Below are 21,966 nucleotides of genomic sequence, written 5' to 3' on the forward strand. Positions count from 1 at the left end.
TTTGTATGTAATACGCAAGTATACGTCGTCTAAATTACATCAAACGTGGTCTGGATGTAATGCGCGAGTATACGTCGTCTAAATTACATTAGACGTGGTCTGGATGTAATGCGCGAGTAAACGTCGTCTAAACTACATCAGACGTGGTCTGGATGTAATGCGCGAGTAAACGTCGTCTAAATTACATCAGACGTGGTTTGGATATAATGCGCGAGTAGGCGTCGTCTAATTTCTTTAGACGTGGTCTAAAGAAGTGCGCGAGCAGACGTCGTCTAACTTCTTTAGATGTGGTCTAAAGAAGCGCGTAGTCGGACGCCGTCCGACTTTATCAGACGTCTGAAGGAGGCATCCGACTATTCTCTTAGCGCATCAATTGTTCTCGTTTTCAACAGTATGACAAGTCAACTTGACAATAAATGAACAACTGCCATGTACGCTATTATCACTCAAATTGCCCTCGTTGTACCTTTCCAGTGCAACACGATCTCTGAGAATATTCGACGCATTATCAGTCCGGTACAGCCACGATCCCAACGATTATATCTCTGTTGTACTATCTTGTACTATAGGCGGCCGTCCAACAAAAAGAGGAAACGTATCCACAAAGAAGATTCGACTGTTGGTGTACTTCAAGTATAAATAATCATCCAAGGACAACGAATGAATCTCTGGATTTCTGCAAAACTTTGAATTACTCAGTTACACTCTTGCTCTTTGCTCTCTCAGTCATTATTTCTTGCTTGCTATCTAATTCTCTCTCACTCTAAAGATCAAGTGTGAATTACCAATTGTTTGTCTATGTGATCATTCTGTAATTCATATACTGTTCTTTCTGTGTGAAATCTCAGTATTATAAGTTGAACAGAGGTTGTTCTATTTAACAGAGAAATTCAGAAGTAGACAGTTGTTAAGTTCTGTGTTTTTTGACTGAGTTTGTGTAACTGTTGTACTAAATCAAAGTTTTCTAATGGATATCCTTCATGTTGAGGGAAATGGGTGACGTATGAATTTTATTTCTGAATATTCATAAAACTCTCTATGTTCTTTACTTTCCGTTCATTGCATTTGCTTGTTTGACGCTTCAAATCTAGTTAGTTGTTTCCGCCTTGAACTTGTTCAAGAGCTCGCGAAGATTTGTGAAGATTAGAAACAGATTTAACTTCTAAGAGAGTTAAAATAGAATTGAAAGTCAAAAGTTGTCAACTATAGTCAGACCCGTCTCTATAGTAAACACCGATCATAACCCAACGTGTTACACTTTAAATACTGCGTCCATATTTGGGGTTAGCTAATACTTAATTTACTGATACGATCACACCAAGAAGGACTAGAGAGTCGTTAAGGCTAAAGAGTAAACATTCAATCCACTAATGTTGTAATTAATACACTCGAGATTAGTTTCCATTTTTTTTTTCAGACTTAGGTCTTTTAAAAGATTTAAATGATATAATTAATATATAATGATAATAAAAAAGTAATAATTTAAAATAAAGAATATTTTAATATTTTATTTAATGAATAGAGTGACGTAATACATGAGTAAAAACATATTTTTTGAATTTAAGTTATTTAAATAATCTTGATCCGTCTTTTAAGTTATTTGTGTTTTAAATTAACTGAATTACTATATAATATATTTATGTATTAATTTTTAAAAATTTACAATATTTTAATTAATAAATTGAATATTTATAAATAAAAATATATTAACATAAACAGAGTTCTAAATGAAAATGTACAAATACGGACTGATAGTTAATTTTTTTCATCTTTACACAAATGCATTTTATTGCTAGCTAGTATTGATCAATATTTTATCTGTTTAATTAATATATATATATATATATATATATATATATATATTCTGCATGAGCTTGTTTGATGTTTGATTATTTGGGTTTTTTTAATAGATTTTCATTGGAACAATTGTTTGACTAAAAATAAATTATTTGAGTTTTAATTGGTTAGAATTCAAAATTTATAAAAGTAAAGTAAAACTAATTTAGTATCTTATTTGATAAATTTAATGATTTGAAATTGAAATAAATATGAAAAGATTGTTGAGTTTTGAATAAAAAAAAATGATAAGAAACCCAAATTAAACTACATCTAATGCACTTTAAAAAAAACCCACCCAAGGTGTTAGGGTTTCGAAAGCCCTAATCCATGGCTCCACACCTAATATGGGACTATATGGCAAAGTGGCAAAGTGGCAAACTAGGGTGACTTTCAAGGTAATATATATATATATATATATATATATATATATATATATATATATATATATATATATATATATATATATATATATATATATATATATATATATATATATGGGAAGTTGTCATTTAGAGAAGATGAAATGTTGTACTTAAGTAAGTAGCTTACCGTAAGTAAAATAAATATTATTTCACTAATTTGTCTACTAAATTAGTGTAAGTTGAAATTTTTTACTACTACAATTTAGAGAATCAATAGTTAAAACTGTCATTCGCCAGTATTTACAAAAATGAATCATTTAAAATACATGCTAGCTTGTTTATTCCAAATAAGATTTAACATTGATACTTTATAGATTTCTTCAATGTATCATATGCTTATAATTTTTTTTTTTTACTTTTCAAATTAATAATAATAAACAAAACAATTTATATGTCAATCTATTGTCATATAATTCTATTTTAGAACTTTAGAGTTCTTTCTATCTTTCTCTCTTTAGAAAATAAATTCTATGAAGAGCTATATTTAAGAAGCCTATCTCTAATGCACATTATGTCCCTCATAATGACTAGTTCTTGGTTAGTAGGCGATGTCGTGCGGTCCATTTGGTGGACTGATAATATCAAGTGAGTGTTTAAGATAAAACAACACAAAACATTGTGAGTGGGTTAGGAGAAGTCAAATGGTCAAATCAAACATCGATCTTCAATCGGTTTTCTCATAAACCCCTAAAAGCGCCTCACGTGTTTGGGTTCGGGAATGTTATGCGTTGTACCATATATGAATGTCAATGGCGATAGAGGTAGGGTTTTAGAAAGGGCAATTGACCAGACACCGTGTCCACAACCAAATGAATGAGATGTCTCTAGTTAACATACAACTTTACAACAAACTAGGCTCGAAGCGGGACAACCATATCCTCATAAGGTTAAAGCTTAAACCTTTACCGTTTTTTAAACTCACTAGAATTGAAAGCATTGTAAACAAATAATTCATTTACGTTTTAGCTTTTTAGCTTTTATTCAGAATGTTACGACTTCAAAATCATTCTAGGCCTGTCTAGAATGATCTCTTAAACTCGTGGTTTTTTTTCCCGTTTTTGGGAATTTTTAATGAAATGACGCTAAGTCGTTTTTCCTAAAAATCTTAAACCTATTCAGTAGTGATACGTGTTACAAAATAGTCTATTTGGATCGACTAGACAAAGGCGGTTCATGTCAGACCTAAATCTTTTGAATTTCTAACGTTTGAGGCACGCCCTGGAGTTGTGGATATCTCGGAAATTAAAAAAAAAGAGCGATTGATGTTGATTTGATCCAATTAAAATTGTTACGTCGGCCCTTCAAATGTTGACTTGGAATCAAGGGCGTCTTGGGCTCGGACCTAATGAAGGCGTATTTTGGGATGAATTCAATTATTGTGGAAGATATGTTGCTCTATGGAAATAATCTAAAACAACATTTATCATACCAATTGATAAACGTATTAAACCCTTAGTCGAGGAAAGAATTAGACAACTAGTTGAAGGTCAATTAGTTAATATTGAAAACCCACATGTTTTTGTGACCACAAACAACATAAGATCGTTCATAGATAAAGAGAGTACATGGATTCGATTGATTGAAATGACAATATGAAATGTGGAATACTGTTTTTCTTAGTCAGATCGGTGATGATCTTGGGATCAATTAGCACAAGAGAACGGTCGAGTTAAAATTAGGTTGTATCATTTTGATCCACATAGTCGTTACCCTTAATCTATTTGTGTTGATAACATGACACAGGTATATAAAGTGATGGTATAGTCTAAACATTTTATTGTCGTATCTCATTCACCGGGATCCTCTTCATCGTCAAATTCGTCAATGTCGGAGGGTTCTCACAAGAGCTCGAAAATTGGTGACTATAGTAAGAAATTCAGACATACATTTCATAAGATAAACTAATTATATAACGAGTGAAACCATCAATTAACAAAACATAATATCAAGAACATCCTTTAGAAGAAATAGGAGAAGGTCCCCACACATCAGAATGCAAGAGATCAAATGGTGTAGTGGAAAAAGAAACAATTTTATGAAAAGGTAATACTGAAAATTTAGCCAATTTGTAACCATTAAAATCAGAAATGTCATGACTTTCTAAACTACCCAAAGCTTCAGTAGACACTAAATTTTAAACGAGATCTAGAAACATGACCCAAACGAGAATGTCAATGGTAAGATTCCAAAGATGAACTATTCAAACGAAATGATGATAAGTCAGTGCTGGAGGCAACAACATCTGATACTTTAAGTTCATCCAAAACATAAAGTCCTCATTTCCTACGGCATGTCCCAATCACCTTTTACGACCGTGGGTCCTTAACACAACAATTGGAAGAATTAAACAAAACTGTGAGACCAGAATCACACAATTGACTAACATATACAAGGTTTAAAGAAAGACGGAGAATATGATAAACATGTGAGAGAGAAAAACAAGATGTATGTACATAACCAATTCTTGTCAATGGCATTGGAGTACCATCGACAGACATGACGGAAGATGGTGGAACAAAATTGACTAACAAAAAAGAGTTAATATTAAGAGACATATGATGAGATGCGTTTGAATCTAATATCCAGAAGAGAGACGATTTGCCTAAATTATCAGACGATGACAAACCTTTATGAAAGGAGATGGACATGGCATGTGGTTGTGACGCGAGGAACTACTTAAACTGCTCAAACTGCTCAAACTTCTCAAACATATATGGATCCAAGTTGGAGCAACAATTGTATTACCAATATGCGGTGGAAGATAAGTCCATTATGCACTCGATGGTGAATAATCTTTACAATCAGACATGGTGAAAATAACAACAAATATGGCATGACACAATACGATGCGGCACAAATACAAATCTCCAACGACAACTCAAATACAACAACACAAATATGGCACGATGCGTAACAAATACAAATCTGCAAAGGCATCACAAATACAGTAGAAATATGGCACGACGTGATACAAATAAAAATCTCTAATGGCAACAAAAATACACAAATATGGCACTACGCGACACGAATACAAATCTTCAACACAACAACAAAAATACAGCAGCACAAATATGACACGATAAGGCACGATGCGACACGATAAGGCACAAATACAAATACCAACAATGACAAAACAAATATAATATCACAAATATGGCACGATGCGACATGATGATGCACGACGTGACATGAATATAAATTTCCAAACATAATTAACTAAAGCAAAAAGAAGCGAAAATGAACCATTAACGATTACAGACTCAGTGATAACCCCATTTTACGTCGATTAGATCCATATGGCTAGCCTTATAGATGTTGAAAGATTAGTTGTTTAGATGACACATTTAGAAGGATTTGATATAGTCGGGAGGGTGATTGAGTAGGTTGAAGTTGGATTAAATCAACCATTAGTTTCTCGTGAGTCTGAGATAGAGTATCCTTCTTCACACCCCTCGAGATGCGATGCCTCCCGGAATGTCATAATAATGGAGAGTAGACAAGTGATGGTATATCAAGAGTTAAGCTCATCAACTCCTCATCCTATTTCGGATTTGTTTTTCGAGAAAAAACTATTGACGATGTAGAAAATAAATTATGGTCACTTATAACATATATAATTCAAGCCAATCCTAGTAGAACACGTTATATTGAGATTAATATTTTGAATCACCAATTTTTATTCATGATGTGTCTGATAAGGAATAAGTGATTTTTGAACCAGGTTATGATGTCAATGAGAATATCTAAATAAATTATCGACACATAATATGATGATTAATGAAAACAAATTCCCCATGAAAGAGATCCTTGAATTAGAGATTGAAGTTTTGTCCAATGTCCACAAGATTCCACCCCTCCTGTATATTTTTCACTAAGCCTTTCTTCATCGTTAAACTACCAACATTATTGGATGAAGAATCTAAATGATCTATATGATGGTTATATGTAAATAGGAAAACATATCTCGAAGCCGTGAAATGGTTATTCTGACTAGATTTTATCAATTATTGAATTGTTTGGAATGTTTAAGGGTTAAATGATGGTGTGAAGAGTGCTATCATTAAGTCAATAAAGAAAACCCTTGGTTGTGGCATATATTATTTTAGTGAGACTAAAATTCAGAATATGGATTAGTGGATCATTAAGAATCTATGTAATTGGCGTTTGTATTGTTGGGAGACTCTTGATTCTATAGGGGTGTCAAGTGGAATTCTCGGGGCATGGAATGAAGCAATGTATGAGAAAATGAATGTTAATTTGGGTAGATATTCAATTAAGAAATCGGGAGGATAATTTCCGATGGGTAATTTATGCGGTTTATGGATTGACTCTTTCATATTTATAAAGAGTTCTTTAATGAGATGAAGAATATGGCTAGTCTTTGGGATTTATCATTTGTTTTGCAGGTGACATGAACGAAGTTAAATTCTCGTCTTAAAGTAAATGGGACAATATGCCTATTCACCTAATGTGCAAGTTCTTAGAGACAATTGAAGACTTTGAATTTATCGACTTGCCTTTGGAAGGTGGTTAATTCATCTTTAGAATAAATAATGGCAATGAGGTCATGTTCATTCTCGTATCTACATATTTTTAATTACTAAATCCATTTTTCGAGGGTTTCTAATACATTTCAAAAAGTCATTCCATGGAGTTGTTTAGATCATCGCCCGATCTTGATGGAATACTAAATGACAGAGAAAATATGTTAACCATTTAGATTCGAAAATAAATGATCACGTTCATTTTTGTACAGACATATTTTTAATTAGTGAATCCATTTTTCGAGGAGTTTCTAATGCATTTCAAAAGGTCCTTCTATGGAGTTATTCATATTACCGACCGATCTTGATGAAATACTAAATTATAGAGAAAACATGTTGACCATTTAGATTCAAAAACAAATGGTGGATCAAGGAAGACTTTATACCGTGTGTGCAATCATGGTGGGTGAGTCAAACATTAGTTTGTTCTCCGTCGTGTAACCTATTTATGAACTTAAAGAATCTGTATAAATTTTTAAAAAGTTGGTTCATGAAGATCGTGTTTTATTTTATGCTAAAATCAATGACTTGTGTAATGAAATTAAAGTCATTAAAGGGGCTAAAGAGATTCATGAAATCTCGCTAAGGAGGTTAGTTCTTAAATTCTCATTGTTAGTAAGTTGTTTGATATGTGTAAGTAAAAAAAAAATAAGGCACGATAGCGAAGTTGAGTACATGGTTAAGAGTTAAAGATATAAACATCAATTTTTTCTATGAGATCTCTAACGCGCAAACAAGAAATAATGTGATTAATTTGATCTTGATCGAGGGGAAGTTCATGATAATGAACTAGAAATCTTAGCGAATATTGTCAAATTTTATAAGTGTTTGTTTGATTATTTAAGGTCGGACCTAAATTGAATGGTATACTTTTGATTCAATTAGTACAACACGAAAAAAATATGTTTGAGGTTCAATTTTTGTTGTAGGAGGTTGAGGAAGCCATTAAGGGGTGCAGAAGTGAAAAAACGCTGATATGCGACAAATTTATTTTGTTTTTTTAAAAGTGTGGCATTTTCTTAAGACAAGAATTATGGAAACAATTGATCATTTTTAACACTTTTCATCATCTGACAATAGTTGGAACTCTACTTTAATATGTCTCATTCATAAAGTTTTAGGGAGTATTGATGTGAAAAATTTAGGCTTATCAATTTCGTTTCATCGTTTTATAAGATTATCGCAAAATATTTGGCCAACAAATTACGGACAGTGTTAGAGACGATCATATATAGTAATCAGATTACGTTTATCAAAGATTGTCAAATTCATGTCGTAATAATTGTCAATGAGTGCATTGACTAACCTAATTCAAGAGGTGATAATTATGCTTTTGTCAAGTTAGACATCGAAAAAAGATTATGATCACATCAAGTGAGAGTTTTTATTTGATGTAATGGACATGGAAATGAGTGCAAAATGGATTGATTGTATTAGATTTGTCTCTCGATGGTTAAATTTTATGTCATTGTTAATGAGAGTTCTTAGGAATTTTTCGAGAGCTCTCGAGGAATCTAACAGGGTGATCCACTCTCCTATCTTTTTCGTCATTGTTATGGAAGCCCTCTAAAAAATGATGGCTATCGCAGAAAACTCATGACTCGTTCGTAGAGTGAGTTGTGGGTCAAGAAAATATCATTTTTTTATATCACATTTGTATTACACTGATGACCCGCTCTGCATGGTTTATCACTTATATGAACTTTAAAAACCTTCGGGATATTTTTTGGTTATTCGGTGCATGATCCGTTTTCGAGTTAATCTTAATAAGTTAAACATCTTTTTCTCAAATTCTATTTAGAATAGAAGAATGATGAAATTGGAAAATGTGTTGGGGTTTAGAATTGGTGGTCTTCCGTCAACATATATTGGTATGACGGGTGCTAAATTATGAACCAATGTCTCTTGGTACCTGATTATCACTAAGATGGAAAAGTAAAATAATCCCGAAAGAGGGTCGACTAATCTTCATTAAGAATGTGTTGTCATCTATGCCCACATATATGCTTTCTTTATTTATTCTCCCAAGAGTGTGGTGGTGAAAATGGAGAGAATAATGTATAAATATTTATCTAGATATTCCAATTCATCATTTTGTCATCTAGTTGATTCGGATAATGTTAAATGTTTTAAAGATTAAGGAGATCTAGGTATTTGAGATCTTATTTTGTTTCAAAATGGTGTAGTACATTTGAAACAGAGTCGAATAGTCTTTGGGCATCGATGATTAGTATGGTTGGTTCACCAAAATGTCTAATTATTTAGTGGAGCGTAACATTTGCAAGGGAATTGATTCTATGTGAAAAATGTTTCGTTAATAGTCTATATTCATTGTGAGGAATGATTCTTCTATTAGTTTTTGTGACGATATTTGGTGTAGTGTCAAAAGTCTAGCAATGACGTATCATAAATTTGCTTCCATTGTTATATGTAGTAATTTTATAGTTAAGGACATGTTTGATCATCGATTTAGTAATTTCGCTAATCGAATTAGATATAGAAAAATATTAATATTAGAAAGAGTTCGTCCCATAATATAATTACTTTTGGTAAGACGCAAGCAAGTGTCATTGTCTGAACAAGGCGTTATGCGTTGACAATACATGTATAATTATCATGTCAGACATTGCTACAAGTTGTACGCTAAGATGATTCCATATATTTTTTTTGGAAGAAACTTTTGGAGTCAAATATTTTATCCAAGATCGCGTTCTTAGGATGGATCGTTATTCATAATGGAATTCTTACTAATGATATATGCATTAAAAAATGTTGTATTATTGTTATTCATATGTGTCACTATGTTGAATCAATAACTCATTTACTTTTGTATTATCTAGGAGTGACTAATAAATATCTTAAGTCTTTTGTGTAGTATTATTATGATTCATTGAGTGATGCTTGAGTCTTTGGGTAGTTGATAGTAAGTTTGGATTGATGTGGCTGATATGACATGCTTACATATTTGAGTATAATTTCAATTATTTTTGTAGACTATCTTGTTGGGGGAGAAATTGTCGAACTTTCAATGATCGTATTCGTCCAATTTGTATAATTCATAATTATATAATTTTTATGATGTTTGTTGATATTTGTTCCGGAAAGGTAGTAGGTTGTGTTTAAACGATATTTATCGTTTTAATGTATATAAAACTTTTTCAAAATAATAAGAATAATAATCAAAACAAAATTATTTAAATTATTGATTTTTTGGAGACAAATATAACCATTTACCGACATATAAATTCTAAAATAATTAAAACATTTTTAATCATTATAATAGGATAAGAATTGGTTGGGACAACTGTACTTAGGTAGTAGTAAAGGATGAGGTTAATGGTGGAGGGTCAATTATGGTATTTAAATTGTAGATGAGACTGGTCCCTAGGGTAGGGTTATTTGCCAGCTATAACGCATATAACAATTATGGAAGGTAGCGGTTACATTTGTTTGGGAGCGCAAATAATAATAATAATAATAATATTAATAATATTAATAATAAATAATAATAAATGTGGGATTTGTGGAATAGTACAGCCTTTTATTGTCTTTGGGATTGAGAAAATCCCGCATCCCATGATTCCCGCTCATTGTAAGCCGTATGCATCCGTTGTACTATATTTCTATTCTACCGCCCACTAGTACTCTTTTCAATTTTATTTTATTTTTAAAATATATTATTTTTAAACGAATCGAAATTAAATGAATTATCTTCTTTTTAGATTAAATTGAAACATACCGATTGTTTTTGTTTGACAGTTCATTTCAGTGTAAAAACAGACCCAAAACACTTATCCTTTTATTTTAAATTATAACCTAATTTTATGAGAAAACCCCAATCAAATTTGGCTCTTTTTTTATCATTCAAACAAGGCACTCTAATGGTATGAGATCCAGAAGATCTGGAAAAAAAAATTAAAGAGTTTAAAAATGTGATCTTTCTGTTGATCTAACCGTTCCAGAAAAATTAAAATATAGTATTAGTTTATTATTAGAATTAGTATATACATGTATCAAGCTCAAACACATGAGTGGTTAATTATTGTTATTATTATAATACCTTAAGCAGATATGTATCGGATTCAAATTTATAAGAAAAAACTTAACTTACTAATTCAGTATATATATATTTTTTTTAATATGTGTCTGAGAGCAATCTCTTTTATATTCAGATTCATATAAAATATTTAAAAATATAATATTTATAAAAATTTATTTATTTACAGTTCTCTATCCATAATTCAAATTACTATGAGATCCAAATTCAAATCAATGTTTCAGAATAGGATCATTAATGTGATCAATGTGATCCACAATAATTCTTAAATATAAAAAAAAATGGGATAACCATTAATTCAAGCGCAGAACATGTCGTCTGACGGGCTCGAACCCAAAAACTTATGATTAGTATTCATCTCTTAATGCATCTCTTAATGCGCATAATTCTTAAATATATATTAAACATATTGGTTTACTTTTAATTTTTAAAACTTTTAATTGCTCTCCACAAAATTTTTTATGTTTTGTCCCAATAAATTTACATTAGTACTATTCTTTATCATTATGTTATTTGAAATGAATATAGTATAATATTAAACTATTTTATTTATTTACTAATTAAATACTTGAATACATTGTTAAACTATTTTTTTTTTCTTTTGTTGTGAAGTTGACTGTCCCACTTATATCATCATCATCCTAAGAAATGTGAATTATCGAATTGAAATAGTTTCATCATTTAAAAAAAAAAATCAATAAATTAATGATCACTTATTTCTCTAGATCTAGAGCTCTAGGTTTGTTTAAAACTTCTACAATATTTGTTAGATTAGTAGCATATATATAATTAGGATGGATCTAAAATATAATGTAAACGTCACTGTTACAGTTGTGATCCAAATAATAATAATAGTAATAATAATAATAATATTAATAATACAGTTGTAATCCACGTCAAACAAGGCAAGGAGACAGTGAGAGAGTTGACAAAAGAGTCATCTAACAAAGAAAAAGGAAGAAAAATAAAAGAAGAAGAATGGGCCACCGAGGTTACAAATTAAGGTTAATTAATCAAATGGACAAATGTGATTAGACAGTTCAAATTAATATATTCAAAAATTAATTCAACTAATTAATTAACTAGTGCGCCGGCTCTTTGTCTAAAGGGTATCAATTATTTAGTGATATAATGATTATGATCGAGGGTGTTTAATGTTTTACAACCTGATCCATAACAGTAGTGTTATATATAATCTCTATTGCTTAATAAACATACACCCGATTACTAGGGATGTAATTTTTTAAACGAGAAGATTACTAGGGATGTAATTTTTTAAACGAAAACTTATGTTCGCAAATTATTCAAATTTTGGCTCGGTAGAAAGCTTGCTCGAGCTTGTTCATTAGTTTAGTTATAACAAGCCGAATTTAACTCGTTAAAAAACTTAAATTTTTAAACGAGTCAAGCTAGAGTTTTTAAATTTTCAGTTCGTCAGTTCGGGAAAATTTCGTTATAGGCTCGTTTATGGAGTCGAAAACAATATTCGTTTAAAGGCTAGTTTATGGACTCGCGAACATATTCGTTTAGAGTCTCGTTTACACCTCATTTAATATTTATTAATCAACTGATATTTAATAACTTAATAAATAAGTATCACCTAACTAAGCCTCATGTAAGAAAATTTTGAACTGAAAAAATCATTTTTAAACTTATTTTGGTGTAAATGTCACATCAAACAGTTATTAATTTCTAACCGAAAAACTCATTCTCAAACCCAAAAGAATATTCTTATAATATACTTCCTTACCGAATTTTTGTAACTTTTTAATATCATGCCATATATTTTACAATATTATAAATTAAATCAAAATATTTTAATATTACTCCAATATTTTAAATTTAATTATAAATTATTTATAAAAATTCAAAAATTAAAATACACAAACTAAAAAATATTTTTTTTAACATTATTATAATTTTTTCTAAACATTATTATAATATTTTTTTTAACATTATTATAAATTTTGAATATAATTATAAATTTATGTTAGATAAAAAATATTATATAAATAAATTATATTATATAAATAAACTAAATAAATTAATTAAAATAATAAATTATATAATAAGTTTAATATATAAAATATATCTAAATTAAGTTCAAAAATTGAATTAGAAGAATTATTTTTTTTGAGTTTATGAACAGTAAAAATGCATATATGCCTTTGGAAGAGAAAGAAAATGATGAAAAACCCATTTTGAGTTTGCGTTTGAGTATCTATTGGAAGAAAAATGTGGTTTAAGTTTGAGTTTGGGTATAGATTGGAGATGCTCTAAGCCAACTCTAAACAAGTCGAAATGAGCTTGAGATCCAAAATATTATAGTTATATATATATATATATATATATATATATATATATATATATATATATATATATATGTGGTTGTGCAAATTGTACTGGTTATATATATTTTTTTACTTCATTGAGTTTGTTTGGATTGAGTTTTAAAAAAATTAGAGAGAGAAAAAAATAATAATGGATAATGATTTTGAGAAAGTAACGATTATTTTTAATAAAAAAAAAGGCTTAAAAAGTATTGATATATATAAAATAAAAAAATTAATAATTTAAAATATAAGATATTTTAATATTTTGATTAATTATTTAAGTGATATAATGGATAAGAGGAGTGATAAAATATTTGATTTTGTATGAATTATTTTAAAAATCTATATCAAGCAAGGCCTAATCATGTTTTAAATTATATTCCATAGATGAGTATTGTATTTTGATATCCAAGAGTTTTGATGATTTCATCTCTTCTCCAATATCATATATCTAAAAAGAATATATATATATTATCATTATATATTTTTAAATTCCTTTTACTTAAAAAAAAAAATCATAATCAGTAATCATCAATGTATTTTAAATAATTCAAAACTATTTAAAATAACTATATCCGAACAGGCGAGTAGTTGTAATTATCATTAATAATAATAATAATAATAAAAGATGAAATATAATTAATAATGATTAAACTGAAATATTTGTTCTTTAGTAATGATTGTGATAATGAGTTAAAATTGGCATGCGTGAGAGTGAGAGCTTTCATACTTTGCTCCTGTCCTTTTTTACTTTTTTTTTTCACTAATTTTTGATCTATGTTAATTTGTTACTAATTTATAAATTTAATACTTTTTTTTTCATTCATTTATCTTCCCAATTATAATTCCTTGATCTATGTTAAATTGTTACTAACTTATTAAATATATTTTTTTATTTATTAATTTGGCATATCTATTTGGGTTTGTTTCGATATTGGTAATTTGAAGAGATTTTATTTGATTTAAAATAATTAAATATTTATTAAAATAATAAGCTATTTTAATTTTTTTAATTAGTTAAATTATTATAATATTATTTTATATTTAAAATTTAAATTTTATAAAAATAGAATTATTATTAAACAATGTAACAATAAGAGAAATAAAACTTGATATATAAATTCCAATCATATTTTTGGTCAATAAAAAACAATTAAAAGAAACTAACAAACAAGTTAGTCATGAGTGATTGATATTGATAGCATACTAAACTTTTATATTTAATTAATGAAAATAAGTTTTAATCATAAATAACAATACCTTAATTTTCTTTATAGTTATTATTTTAAAATAAAAATTTAATTTTGACCCATCAATTCAATGAAAACATTGTTAGTATAAAAAGAAGAGATATAGTTTCTTAAGTAAATAAAAATTCACTTAAATTAATTTTCTTATGATTAATATCATTGATTTGTTTATTAGTTAAATTATGATCAAATATTCAATTATAATAGTTTTTTTTATTTAGACATATTTGTATTGAGCCCCATCCATGCATTATGGTTATAATTAAAAATTCTCAAACTCACTCATTTGTTGTTGAATAAGCAACACTATATGGGATTTATTTAATTATTTTATAGTTAGTGAGTAATAATCAACATTTAGTTAACCTTTTAATTTATATATGCATGAATGGATCTATTTATATATATATATATATATATATATATATATATATATATATATATATATATATATATATATATATATATATATTTGTCTTAGTAGGGATTTCTTGTCCCCTTAGTGCCATTATACTTTAGAATATATAAAAGTAATTGATCAAGTAATAAAAGCATTTTGATTTATCAAATTTTAAATTAATAATATACAAGAGGAACTTGGTTACTATGTTAGAAAAAATTGGCACAAGTTTTTGTTTGATTATTATTAATTTTTTAAAATCAGATTTCAAATATCAAATTATTATTATTTTATTCTTTCTAAAAATTTATGCTCTATATTATAACTATGGTTGTTTAAAACAGAAAGCCCACCAACTACTTAGTTTTATTTTAAGGATTTCAAGATTAGTAAGTACTATCAACTATTTTTATTATTATTAAAAATAGTATTATTTTTATTTTTATTATTAAAAAATATTCATATATATAAAAAATGAAAATAAAATCGTTTAAGCACAACTACAAATAATGACATGAAAAAAAAAATGGTAATTAATAAGTTATCGAGCTCGTAAATTTTCGAGAAAAACGATTGACCCCGACTGTCTGTATTGACTTTCTTGAACGAAATCTCAGAAAGGTTAATAATAATAGAATTATGAATTATACACCTAGAACGACTATAATAAAGTTCGACATTTTGTTTTCAACTAGATAGCCTACCAAAAAATAATTGTGATGGTAATTCAAATATGTATGATTGCCATATCAACTACATTAATCTAAACTTTCTAACAACTATCCAAAAACTCGGGTATCACACAAAATGCTTAATTTTTTTTTTAGTTTAATGTGTTTTCAAATATTTATTTTCCCGAGAAATGATTAAACTGATTAGGTTTAAGAGAGTTGAATTTTATAGAACTGAATAAAATGACGGATCACTTAAAAAATTAAAGAGGGATGAATTGGGCTCATATTGAAATTGTTAATTAAAAGGAGAGATAGTAAGACCCAATATCAGGCCCACTAGGCTATGATGAAGTCCACTAAAGGATCAATCTTTAACTGTTAATTAAAAGGAGAGATAGTAAGGCCCAAGACCAGGCCCACTAGGCTCTGTTTGAATAAGAAGTCCACTAAAGGATCAATCTTTAACTTTTAATTAAAAGGAGTGATAGTAAGGCCCAAGACCAGGCCCACCAGGCTCTGTTTGAATAAGAAGTCCACTAAGGATCAATCTTTAACTGTTAATTAAAAGGAGAGATAGTAAGGCCCAAGACCAGGCCCACTAGGCTCTGTTTGAATAAGAAGTCCACTAAAGGATCCATCTTTAACTGTTTGAATAAGAGACCTAATATTCTTTCAAATTTTAAATAACTGAAATTTTACGAATTTAAAAGAATATATGATTTTAATAATTTTTAAACTAATTATAATTTTAAAATTTTACGAATTTATAAATAATTTTAAATTTATTATTTTATTAAAATAAAATAAATTTATATTTACAAAATAAAAAAAGTATTACTGATTTAAATAAATAAATTATTGTGATTGATTTTGAAATTATAATTTTCTTTTATATATATTTTTATAAATTATATATATATATATATATATATATATATATATATATATATATATATATATATATATATATATAATTATTCAAACTCAGCCTTAATTAAGTTAGGTTTTTTATTTGTGATTTGAGAATTCAAATAACAAAATATACTTTCATTATTTTTTTAATAAAGACGCCATCTTTATGTTAAAATCAATAACAAATATTATAATTTTAAATATGCCCAATATCTAATCAACCAGATTGTGTGAAGATAAAAAAAATATGAATACAGATTTTTAAAAGAATATTATTAACTAAAAAGAATTACAATATAATTTGAATTAAAATCTAGAAAATAATTTTAATATCTTAGATACAGTGTATACTCTCTAAAATTTGATAAATTAATAAGATAATTAAATATATTGTGAAATTAATCATATATATTATATTTATATAAATTATAAAATAATTAAATAAAATAAATTTTATGATATATATAAAACAAAGTTTTTATAAAAAAATGAAATAAAATAAAATAAATGATTTAAGAAAGAGATATTAATAAATTAAGAATTTTATGTGATTATGGAAAGTGTGTACTACACACTTCTTCCAAATCTTATTATATATATGAAGCATTATAAGTTTGTATTGTATTGTATAATATAACCAAGCACTGAACCACATACCAACATCTCATATTATCATAGAATGTAGAAACCCTAATTCAAATTTCTCGTTCCTTCCGATTGAAGATGTTGGAACTGAGGCTGGTGCAGGGAATTCTGCTGAAGAAGGTGATTGAGGTGATCAAGGAGCTTGTAAACGATGCTAATTTCGACTGTTCAGCCACTGGCTTCTCTCTTCAGGCCATGGACTCTAGCCATGTTGCTCTCGTGTCTCTTCTCCTTCAATCCGAAGGGTTTGAACACTACCGGTGTGACCGCAACATATCCATGGGTATCAATCTCGATAATATGGTTAAGGTGATGAAGTTTATTGGTAACAATGATATCATAACTCTCAAGGCCGATGATAACAGCGATACTGTTGCATTTATGTTTGAAAGTCCAAATCAGCATAAGATAACTGATATTGAGATGAAGTTGATGGATATTGACAGCGAGATCGCTATACCTGAAGCGGATTACCATGCTTGTTCGTATGCCTTCATCAGACTTTGGCCGAATCTGCAAATATCTAATCAACGTTGGCGATACAGGTATGTAATCCTTTAAATAAATAATTGGTTATAATAAATTTGAAAATATAGAGTAACAGTCTGGTTCTTGTTCTTGCAGTTATCATTTCTGTGACAAAGGAGGGAGTGAAATTCTCTACTAGAGGTGAGACAGGGCCTGCAAATGTTTTTAACATGCAGACTACTACAGTTGATAAGGTACTCGTAAATGTTTGCATATATATATAACATGCCATGGAAACCTAATCCTCCTCCTATTTTACAGCAAGAAGATGCCACAATTATTGAGATGAACGAGCCAGTTTCATTGACATTTGCATTAAGATACTTGAACTCTTTCACTAAAGCAGCGACATTATCCAACACTGTTACCATAAGCCTGTCATCAGAACTGCCTCTGCTTGTGGAATACCAGATTGCAGAGATTGGTTATATTAGATTCTACCTGGCTCCCAAGATTGAAGATGATGAAGAGGAGGCAGCAAACTAGGGTTTTATATATTTGTGCCGTCAAAGATGATTTTTTTTTTCATTATCTCACAAGTTTTTGTAATCACTAGTCAAAGCATTATTATTCTTCAGTTATTTTAGATACTAATTTATTTTTGAGGAATAATAGAAAGTGTGATTTGAGGACAGCTGTGGATGACAGCGTGAAAATTATAAAAATTAGGAAAAATGATACACAGCGCGACTTAGAACAACTACGAAGGAGCTTTTTTTAGAATAATAGGACAACTTCCTAAAAAAGAGGCGCTCTCCATCAAGCTTGCCCATTTTCATCATCGTAGCTCTGCTCCCTTTTCTCCATCAGCAAGTTTCGTTTTCTCCGTCGACCGCAAACTCCATGCTCTGTTCTGTTTTCTCCGTTGTCGGAAAGCTCTGTGCTTCGTTCCACGCTTAAACCATTTAAAACATTTGAAGCTTCGTTTTCTCCATCGCAAACGTACGTAAGCTGCATTTCACCGTCTGAAGCATCTGAATCTATATTTTTCATGGAGTAGAGAGAGAAGAGAAGCAAATGGCCAGTACTTGTCTTTTCGTCGTGTTATCCATTTTTCTGGATATTCTTACTTGTTTCTCCTTTGTTCTCACTTCCTCTATGTACATATTCAAGTAAGTTTTCTTCATTCTTAGATTATGAATCATGAGATGGGTTAAAAAAACATGTTTTTCTTCTCCTTGAAGCTGCCCCTTTTACGCCAAATGTTTGGCTAACATTCTGTCCCTACAATGGCACCATCTGTTGTGACGGCGCCGATGATTTACTCTTGAAAAACCAATTCGAATCAATGAACATCTCTGATCCCGCCTGTGCTTCTCTCCTTAAATCATCCATATGTTCTGTAAGATGATTAAGATACCCTGTTTTTTTGTTTTTCAAATTCATAACCAAAAAGGAAATCTTTATATGACTTTAACTGGTATTATTCAGAAATGCGATCCGTTTTCAGCAAAGCTGTTCAGAGTGAAATCTAACCCTAACCCGCGAATGGTAGAAATGGAGGAAAATATCAAACCGCTGTAAAGTTTATGATGATGATGATGAAGATGAATTCTTACGAGACATAGCAGATGCGCTGGAGAAGTAGGTGACCTTCTAGTTATGTAGGCATCAATGACATGCAGTTGCAGAAGAAGAGATTACGAGGATGAAGAAGAAAGAAAAAAAAGTATAAGAATCCTGGTTTTTAGTGAGAGGGAAGGAAACAGAATGAATGTAGTTAGGGTTTTTTTCATGCTGTCATCCCCACAGGCATCGCTGTCCCAAATTGCGCTTTCTATCATTCCTCTTTTTCTTTATTTAAATTCATATACAATTTTGGTGGTCAACTGCATTCTAATAGAAAAGAGAATTGACTTAGAAGAAGATTGTAGATAGTTTATTTATGAAAGATTATATTATTTTAGAATAAACAGAAATTACATAATATTTAAAAGTATGATTTTATGAATCTAATCAATTTAAATCTTGTTTATTTTATCTATTATTATTGATCCTTATATTTTTACCATCCCCATCAATAAAAATAGTGAAACAAAAACCATAAACTTGTCACAAGAAATAAAATTCAGATAAGAATTTAATTTTTAAGAATGATATTTTTTTTTTATCTTTGGTGATAAGTAACACCGTCATCCACAACTACTTCACCAATTCGATATCCGACTGAATTTGGGATTCTCTCGGCAGCTTCTCTGCTCAACACAAGAACCATCCCGATTCCATTGTTGAAGGTTCTCAGCATTTCATCCTCCTCTATTCTTCCCACCTAACACAACCAAAATCATTTTATTCATTTTTGAAAGAAGAAAGACAAATAAATCCAAATAATTAGTACCTTTTGAATCCATTTGAAGATAGGAGGGACTGCCCAAGAATCCTTGTAAATAAGTGCCCCAAGCCCTTTTGGAAAAACCCTTGGAATGTTATCTGTAAATCCCCCACCTGTAATGTGAGCTATTCCTTTAACACCTCCTTGGCTTATAATGTCAAGTACCTTTTTCATGGACAAACAAACAAGCAAACAAAAAGTTAGATCATTTATCAAGATAAGAGAAGCACATTTGTGTAAATGAGAGAAATAGTAGACCTGTTTTACGTAAATAACAGTAGGAGCCATAAGAGCTTGACCTAAGGTGATGTTTTCACCTGGAAGTTCATCCTTTAGGGAGAGTCCACTTTTATCCAAAACTCTGTATAAGAAAAACCAACATAACATGATGTGATTACAATATTTGAATAACTGTTAAAAGATATATATATATACCTTCTAACAAGAGAGTAACCATTAGAATGAACACCACTAGATGGCAGCCCAATGAGAACGTCGCCAACTGTGATGTTTTTCCCATCAATGACAGACTCCTTCTTAACTATACCAACAGCAAAGCCACTTAGATCGTACTCTCCATCAGCATAGAAGCCCGGCATCTCTGCAGTCTGCAGTTCATATACAGATTACAGATGTAGCCCAAAATCAAACCTACATAAATAAGATACCAAGGAAGGAAGGAAGGAACTCAAAAGTACCTCTCCCCCCAAAAGAGTGCAATCAGATTGTTGGCAACCATCAACAATTCCTCTTATAACCTATCAATTAACACACATCAAAACCTCTTAAAATCTAAAATCAAGACCACGAAATTTTATTTAATGTTACCTTTTCAGCAAGATCCACATCAAGACGGCTTGTGGCAAAGTAATCAAGGAAAAACAAAGGCTTTGCTCCAGAAGTAATAATATCATTGACGCTCATTGCAACCTAGAGGAGAGACCATTGTTAAGAGTTTAGTTCAATGTGTTAGTTGCAAGCAACAACAATTTTCTATCGAAAAACAAGATTTGATTTGTCTTAAATGTGTAACAACAGGTGATTTATGAAACTTACCAGATCAATCCCAATAGTATCATGAATTCCAGATTCAAATGCTAACTTAAGCTTTGTCCCCACACCATCTGTACCAGCCACAAGATAAGAATCACCTGAAAAGAAGAAGAAAAAGAAGTAGAATATAAATATTAAAGCACCAAAGTATGAACAGTGTAACTAAGATGGATTACAAGACCAGTATTTATATTCTTGGTTGGGAAATTATCGCTCCTTATTAACAGCAGTAAAACAAAATAGGGTGGTGGATGCCTCCGGCAATTTCTTAGACAATTGACATTAAGGAAACAACTAACAAAAAGAAGGAATACCCAGAGGGAAAAGTCCTCCAAAGCCACCGATTCCTGGCGCCATTTTTGCAATTCTTCTCACAAGTTCAGAACCTGCATCTATGTCAACTCCTGCGTCCTTGTAAGTTAGACCAGAAACTCCACTTTCACCAGTTGACATGTGGACTATCATCCCAGTGTTTGATCTTTTATTATTAGCACCTAGTGCAGGAAACCTTTTCAAACCGCAAATTGGCCTGTAAGACAACTTTGGTGCTGCAAGTGCAACCTGAGCCTTATTCAAATCAGGTAAGCATCCGGAAAGACCTGTCTTTGCTACGAAGGATGCAGACATGACGGAAAAACAGGTTCAGGAAAGCAGAGATGAAGGAGGGACACGAGATAGATGGAAGAGAATTTAAAGGGAGGATGTCCAAGGTTGTGCGGCGGCTGGGAGGGAAAAGAAATGGAGTTCAGGGTTTTATATAAAAAACTAAAAATAATAATAATTATAATACTAAAAATAAAAATAAAAGTAATATTAATAATAAAAAAATAATAATAATAAGTAAAATACAAATAATAACAATAATAATAACGATAATGAAAATAATAATAATAAAAAAAATAATATTAATTAAAAGATAATAATAAAAATAATAATAATAAGAAGAAAATAATAAGAAGAAAAATAATGATAATAAA

At 29.8% G+C, this 21,966-nt stretch overlaps 1 protein-coding gene and 1 pseudogene across 1 annotated transcript; one reads left to right on the forward strand and one right to left on the reverse strand.

Moving 5' to 3' along the window:
* Positions 1 to 17,150: 17,150 nt before the first annotated feature.
* Positions 17,151 to 18,090, forward strand: LOC124916510 (annotated as a pseudogene).
* A 1,544-nt stretch (positions 18,091 to 19,634) lies between these two features.
* Positions 19,635 to 21,702, reverse strand: LOC124915177 (phosphoribosylformylglycinamidine cyclo-ligase, chloroplastic/mitochondrial-like). The gene is made up of 8 exons (XM_047455846.1): positions 21,304 to 21,702; positions 20,993 to 21,087; positions 20,765 to 20,866; positions 20,635 to 20,694; positions 20,372 to 20,544; positions 20,195 to 20,297; positions 19,943 to 20,101; positions 19,635 to 19,873 (listed from the first exon to the last, which is right to left on the reverse strand). Exons 1-8 carry the CDS (start codon positions 21,614 to 21,616, stop codon positions 19,712 to 19,714), a joined length of 1,167 nt encoding a protein of 388 aa, XP_047311802.1. The 5' UTR covers positions 21,617 to 21,702; the 3' UTR covers positions 19,635 to 19,711.
* Positions 21,703 to 21,966: the final 264 nt, after the last annotated feature.

The sequence above is a fragment of the Impatiens glandulifera genome, chromosome 9 (genome assembly GCF_907164915.1).
Source record: "Impatiens glandulifera chromosome 9, dImpGla2.1, whole genome shotgun sequence".
NCBI lineage: Eukaryota > Viridiplantae > Streptophyta > Magnoliopsida > Ericales > Balsaminaceae > Impatiens > Impatiens glandulifera.